This window comes from Chrysochloris asiatica, unplaced genomic scaffold (assembly GCF_000296735.1).
Source record: "Chrysochloris asiatica unplaced genomic scaffold, ChrAsi1.0 scaffold00441, whole genome shotgun sequence".
In the NCBI taxonomy this organism is placed as follows: Eukaryota; Metazoa; Chordata; class Mammalia; order Afrosoricida; family Chrysochloridae; genus Chrysochloris; species Chrysochloris asiatica.
The window spans coordinates 149,952-157,669 of NW_006408959.1; the positions used below are offsets into that span (position 1 = coordinate 149,952).

Sequence of the window (7,718 nt, forward strand, 5' to 3'; positions counted from 1 at the left end):
AGGGTTTGATTTATGTATTATGGGTCTCTTTCATTGGAAACATAGATGTTTATTTTTGCTATGTCCTTTTGTTCAATTGACCCTTTAACCATACAATAATGACCTTCTTTTTCTCTTATGATGGGTTTGCCTTAAAGTTTATTTTATCGAAGATTGATTTTGCCACTCCTGCTCAAACCTATAGAACAAAGAAAGAACAACCACCATGTGTTTCTAGTCCTGCCTTTATATCTTCAATAGCTTCTGTGCCTGAGTTTTTAACAACATAAACAATATGTAAGAAATACCAATGTAGATCATAAATCATGTTTCTAAAGCCTGTTTCTTTCAGCCAAGCATCCTATGTGTTTGACTATCCTATGAGGTTGTCAATCATTTAGGGTTTCTTTTTTTTTTTTTTTTTTTCTCTTTTACTTGACAAATTTAAGCTGCAGTAGATTGCACATGTTGTTAAAATAATAGTTGCTGTGTTGGATTTTGAATCAAAATCATCTGACATTTTTGTTTTACAGTTTTTTGTTTGTTTATAATCATGTTTTACTTTATAATTAAAAAAAAATAATAATGACCTATTTTTCAGTAATGTGGACACTTTCTTTGCTTTCTATTTTAAAATTAATTTTTTAGTGTTAATTACATAACAAAAGTTTCCCATGTTAGATATTTCTATTTGACTTTACTTTTTCAAGTGATATATAACAATGTATGAACTAACTGCAATATTGGCAGGTCAAATACACCAGGTGCTCTTTGGAAACCCTACACAGTGTAGCTATAAGTTGGAACCTACTTGACAGTACTTAGCAACAGCAAAAACATAAACTATTTCAGCCTTTTATCTGTGTACATCTCAATCACAATAATCATATTCACCATGCTATATAACCGTCATCATTTCCCATTTCCAAATTTTTTCATCATTCTTCCTAATTGATAGGCAGTATGCCTTAAGAAATAATTTCTTTATTCCTCTTCCTACAGTCTCTCATAGTCATTCATAAATTTGGTTATTAAGCACTTGTCTATGAAATTAGGTAATTGTATCATCTTGCATATTTTATGCAGGGAATGAACATATAAATCAGTGATAATGGTTACTCATAGGATGCAAAAAGAGTAAATTTTCATAAAACAAAAATAAAAAATGTGTAACTGCCCAAATTAGGAACTGGTTAGATTAAAGGTTATCAGAGCAAAGTTTAGGGAACTGCGTGAACTTCCTTGCCCATGGGAACTGACCTATCAACGAGGGGCTATAGCTGAGAGAGAAGTAGCCAGCTGGTCTGAAGTTGGGGAGGCTTCCTTATACTACCAAGTTTATAGTTATTACCCATTAGATTCTTGTATGGCTAGCTGATGAGACTTAGACCAAATGAAGATAAAAATGCTTGATACTATGAATAAATATTAATTTCTACCATTTCATGAACTGGACCTTTGCTTATGCATACAGTTGCTCAAAATTCCAACAAAAATGAAAGGATTCTTCATATCAAAGCTCAAGCTTGTTTTCTCAGTAGACTGCATTGATAGGGCAAGCAATAGAGACATTGGCTAGTGAAATGAGGGGCTATACAAGCACGAGTGGCGGACTTACATGTTTTCTTTCATGAGCTTAGTTTGTGAATCAGGTAGGTAATGTAGAATGCCCACTGAATAGTTTTCCTGTTTTCAGATGCATCTGGGAAAAGGGGATGGGAATGATGGTGATAGGATTTATTATTTAATTGTGAGCCAGATTAATTATGATTGTCACAACTGTAATTGTAGAAGATGTGTAAGTAAAAGGGAGAAGTTGCTAATCTTCCATTTCAGGAACAGAAGATCCCAGGTCCATCAAGATGGAAAAGCATGAGTTGAGCATGAGAGCCTACTTAGAAAAGTGGCAACAGTGGAGAGATTGGAAAAGGTGATGATATGGAGAGATAGAGCAGCTGCAGACTCAAAGTCCATGGACTGAGAAAGACTACATGTCTGTGGGCAGCACACTGGTTTTCAGAATGTGCCCTTTGGACATTGAAATAAATACATATTTTTTTTCTTTTTTAATGTAAAAACAATGTCATAAGAGTATTGTAATTAAACATAAGGCGCAGCTAAAATTTAGCTTAGGTGACTTATCTAGGAAGTTGTTCTCAGACTCTCATACATACATTAGCAGCATCAGCACCATCTGGTATCTATATTGGAAATGCAGGTTATCATGCCTCACCTGCTGAATGAAAACCTAAATGAATCCAACTTCTTCTTTGCCCATAAATTGAGATGCTGAATAAAGTTTGAGAGCACAAATGTATGATTCAAACATTTATTTTCTAATCTGATATCTTAGAATGGTTAAATATTGGTATTTTTCTTAAAATGCTTAATGTTGTTTACTGTAGAGTGCAGAAGTTCATAGTTCAAAAGGATAGTCTGAAGATTAAATTAAAAAAAAAATGAATATAAAGATTTGAGCAAACTCAGTAACATGTTGAAATGATCAATAACTGAATCAATTTTTGTTGTTCCCAAATAATTCCAAAAATAAACCATCCACTTATTCAAGCAATTAAGTCATATTTGGTCAGTTGAAAGATGATTAGAGAACAGAACACACATTTTTGTATTTGGTCACTTCACTTACTTCTTCCTTTTCATATTTTTAATAATGTCCCATCTAACTCACTTTTCTTTTTACTGTGTTTTAACTTTTATCAAAGCCTGGACATTGAATTAGTTTATTTCAATTATTTATGCCAAAAACACATTTAAATTCAGTTTACCTGATTTGTAGGCATAGGAAACTTTCAATGACTATGTAGGACTTTTAACTAAATATGGCGTGAGACCAAGAGTAGAAAACAGTATCTTTAACACTGATGTAAGCAAACAGGTGTCATTGACCAATCAGAATGACTTGGCACTATATATATGTCTCCTTGGCTATAATTCCTCACTTTGGAGGTGAGTCTAATTTTGTTAGAATTTTTCTTCTATTGTTCTAGTATGTCCTGTCAAACTACTGATATCTTTTATAGATGTTTTGCATGAGAAGTTTGAATTATAGAGTAACTATTGTAAAATACTATCTACAAATGATAAAGCAAAAAACATCTGTATTCTGTTCATACACTATTTTTAAGATGGACATGAAGTATGTTTACAAAGAGTCAGGACGCCAAAATATTTCTTAAGTAAACAGTCTATTCAGTCTAATGATTGAGTTCATATAAGTGGAATTTGAATCATTTAAATTTACCCTGTTATTTCAATAATTTGTGAATATCAAGACACTTTGGTTGTGAAGATAGGATGGCAGAAAAAAAGGGGAATGTGGAATGAAACTTAAATAGCCCAGGAAAATGGCATCTACTTGTGCTTTCAAATAAATGTGAATAAGAAAATATGGAAAAGGATCTCCTTTTCTACTGTCATCCAAAACAATATAGTCTATGTATAAATAGATAAAAAATTGCATAGGTATTTTCCAAATAAAGGGACTAGAATAAATAAGGAAAAATTGAGGAAAATTTTACTATTACTTTAAAGAATATGAAAAAGAATTTCCTTTTTCTGAATGATCTCTCTACATGTACAGTAGAACTATATCATCTATATTTTAAGGCAAAAATCTCTCTAATTCTGAAAACACACACATGTATATGTTGCATTTATTTTTAAAGTACTGAATTCCAGTTATCATATTTAGGGTATTAATTTTATATCCATCCACAAGTTTACCTAAAGAAGGAATATATACTTAAAATAATCTTTGCCAAGCTTTTATATACCTTTTTGACTAAGTAGTAAAGATTTCATTTAGCAAGTAAATGCAGCTGTATAGACACCATGCAAAAAAAAAAGAACCCTATTAAAAATCAAACCAAGTAAAAGAAAACAAGATGCATATTTATATAAGAAATATGTAAGCAATACTCTCAAACTGAAGTTTCTATGAAATTATCTGAAGGTTATAAAATTTTGAGATATTTCTTATGATACAATATTGCATAGCATATTTTTTAACAGCATGGGCTAATATTGAATTATTCATCTATTTATATATTATCCTTTCACTTTATAGCAAAAGCCAAGGATAAAACTGTAATATTATAATTAGAAATATGTATGTATATTTCTATCTTCTACATATGTGCTGTTCCTTGTAGAATATTTGTTTCTCAAGAAAATGAGCATTTAGTTCCTGTTGAAGGCAGTTAATAGCCACAACCACCACCAGTACACAATACAATCCTATATAAGACAAAATGTGATGTAAAGTAAAAAGATTAGAAAAGGTTTATATTGTAAAGTTAACCATCTTTATTTCTTCGATTTCCAATGCTTAAACAATTACCTTAATTATGTTGCTGTAATTATGGAATTCTGTGCAAGTTCAAATTCTAAAATAAGATGAGCACTCAGATTTAGATATTTTAAAGATTTGTTCTCATTTTGTCAGCATTAAGTGAAATTATCAAATTGGCATTTTATACTATATTTTTCAACCTGCTTGTTTTGAGAGCAACAATGGCAAAATATGACATAAGTTGAAAAATGAAAAAAGAAAATAAAAATTATATTAAGACTATTTTGGAGATCTTTCATACACAAAACCAGAGCCAGCATTGTCTAGTTTGTTCTGATGCATAAGAACTATGTTAACTATTTAAGCAATCTGTTCAGAAGCTTTATAACTTAAAACATATGAGTTGTTTAGCAACAAGAAGCATAAAACTTAAAAGTTAAGTTCTTCTTCATACTACGTACAGAAAATGACAGAAATTATTCTTAAACCAGGACTTCTTATTCCAAGTCAACTATACATTTATTTATTTTTTTTCTTTTTTAACAATGGAGTACTTGTAGCACATTCAAATCCAAGCTTAAGAATCTTTTTGGATAGTCATTTTAGCCTTTTTTTTCTTTCCTATCTTTTAAATGCTCTGTTGTTTTCTTCTTTATGGAGTTCTTTATGCCATCCCACAATTCCTCAGATCTTGGTTATCATGGCTTAATGTATCAAATCTGTTTATTAAACAATCTCTAAATTCAGGTGACATATACTCTTCTAAGTATCAAGGCTGAATAGCACAGAATTCATTTCAGGGAGGTATATATTAGAACATCTGCATTTTAAAAATTAGGTGAATTAAACATTTACATAAATTTCAATACATTACATATCAAATTATTCTTCTTTTTCAAACTATATATTTTGTTTAGTTTTAATCACCTCTTCCATTCTGTGATTTTTGAAAAATAATATTGTATGACAATAAATCAACTCTAGGTTTTCCTTTACAAAAATGAGAATATTTTTAGAATTTCAGAAGTTTATATACATTATCTTAGATTTTTTAAAAATGCATAAGACAAACTTGTATCTGTTAGTTTGTTTCCATAGCATAGTGGTTACAAATCAGGATGCTAACCCCAAGTCTGACAGTTCAAAACCTTCAGCTGTTCCAAAGACGAAAGATGAGGCTTTCTGCTCCCATAAAGATTTACAGCCTTGGAAACCCTGTGCAAGGGCCACTATGAGTTGGAACCAACTCTATGGTACTTAACAATAACAAATATATAACAAATCACTAAGACACATAACTATTGAGTTGATTCCAACTCATTGATACTCTATAAACAGAAATCTTACCTCAGTTTTCTGAGATTATACATGCTCATGATGATGTCTCCTACAGTATATGTAATACCCATTGCTATTGAGTCCATTCTAACTCATAATGACCTTATAGTAGAAAGTCTAGAGCTAGAAAAATTTATAGAAACAGAAATCCTCCTGAGTCTCCCACAGAGTGAATGGTGGATTCAAACATCTGAACTTTCAGATGGCACCCCAATGTATAACCCACTATGCCACTATAGCTCATTCAGAATGCATAATAGTAACATAAAAATAGTAACACAACAATTGCAACTGAAAAGGCCATTTGGAACACTGTATTATTCTTTAGATCTTAAAACTGAGAACACATTTTTATCCAGAATTTACTTTGATCTATTTTGTTCTATTTTCTAATTTACATCAGTTAAATTTAAATCTATTTACTTGTATGAAGGGATATATTGACCATCTTTGAAATATACAAAGGTTCAGCTATTGAGAATTAGAATGATAGGCCAAGATAGAAAATCTTAAATGGTAGGCTGTGGCTTTGAACCACTACCTTGGATTTTAAATATTGTCTTAAATAATGGAAACCCTCTCATTTCCTTTTCCATATGCAGTGTCACGCCAGTAAAAACTATGGAGAAGAGAAATGCTACCTCAGATTTTATTCTCCTAGGACTCTTTAAGCACACAAGGTCCCATCTCTTTCTCTTCATATTGGTACTGATTATAGCCATTTCTTCCCTGACTGGCAATGCCCTCATGATTCTACTGATTCACAGGGACCACCGGCTCCACACACCTATGTACATTCTCCTGAGCCAACTCTCCCTCATGGACGTGATGCTGGTTTTAACCATTGTGCCCAAAATGGCATCTGGTTTCCTAACAGGCAAGAGGTCCATTTCCCCTGCAGGCTGTGGGTTACAAATCTTTCTTTTACTCACCATGGCTGGTGGAGAGTGTTTCCTACTGGCAGCCATGTCCTATGACCGTTATGTGGCTGTGTGTCACCCACTACGATACCCTAGCCTCATGAACTGGCAACGGTGCTTGCAAATGTCTATGGGGTCTTGGTTCATGGGAGCAGCTGACGGGATCTTGCAGGCAGTTACCACCCTGAGTTTCCCTTTCTGCAGTGTACATGAGATCAATCACTTCTTCTGTGAGGCTCCGATGTTGGTGCGTTTGGCTTGTAGTGACACTTCAGTCTTCGAATATGCCATGTACATTTGCTGTGTGTTAATGCTCTTGGTACCTTTCTCCCTCATTCTGACCTCTTATAGTTTTATCCTGACTGCAGTTCTTCACATGCGTTCTACAGAAGCACTCAAGAAAGCCTTTGCCACATGTTCGTCACACCTGACTGTGGTGGGACTCTTTTATGGGGCTGCCATTTTTATCTATATGAGACCCAAATCCTACAGATCAGCTAACCATGATAAGGTTGTATCAGCTTTCTATACTATTTTCACCCCTGTGCTGAACCCTCTCATCTATAGTCTGAGGAACAATGAGGTAAAAGCAGCCATGAAAAGGTTGCTTGGAAACCTTGCTAACTTAAAACTTCAATAAACTTACATTATTCTGTATGGTTATCCATTGTCAAAAGTGTAAAAATTTCAAAAATTACTACTAGTTTGTACATTTTATAATAATCTTTTTCAGTTTTTAAAATAGAGTCATGGTGTAGCATTATAGGATAAGCACTCAACCACAAGGTCAGTTTGAACTGCAAGATCAGTTGTTCAACCTCACTGGCTGCTTCTCAGAAATCCTATCTGTTTCTGTTAATTGGGACTGATTTAACTGCACATAACAACAACAACATTTCAAAAATTGATAAAAATCATGTTTTAGTCAGTTTCTTGGATGCCATTTAATAGATATTTGACTAGATTTTCTAAATCCATGTTTCTCAGAATCACATAATAACATTACTGACAGAATAGAAACATTCTTTGATGTAACAATAAAAGCACAAGTAACAAACAACAAAACAAAGCAACAAAAAATATGATTTTGCCTAAAATAAAAACAAAAACATTATTTTCACCAAAGGGCTTTGTCAAGTAAGCAAGGAGACAATGCACAGAAAAGAAAG

The 7,718-nt window shown here is 32.7% G+C and overlaps 1 protein-coding gene across 1 annotated transcript; it reads left to right on the forward strand.

Annotated features, from left to right (window-relative positions):
* The first annotated feature begins 6,250 nt into the window (after positions 1 to 6,250).
* On the forward strand, positions 6,251 to 7,189 carry LOC102815945 (olfactory receptor 2T33-like). The gene has a single exon (XM_006877076.1). It carries the CDS (start codon positions 6,251 to 6,253, stop codon positions 7,187 to 7,189), a length of 939 nt encoding a protein of 312 aa, XP_006877138.1.
* Positions 7,190 to 7,718: the final 529 nt, after the last annotated feature.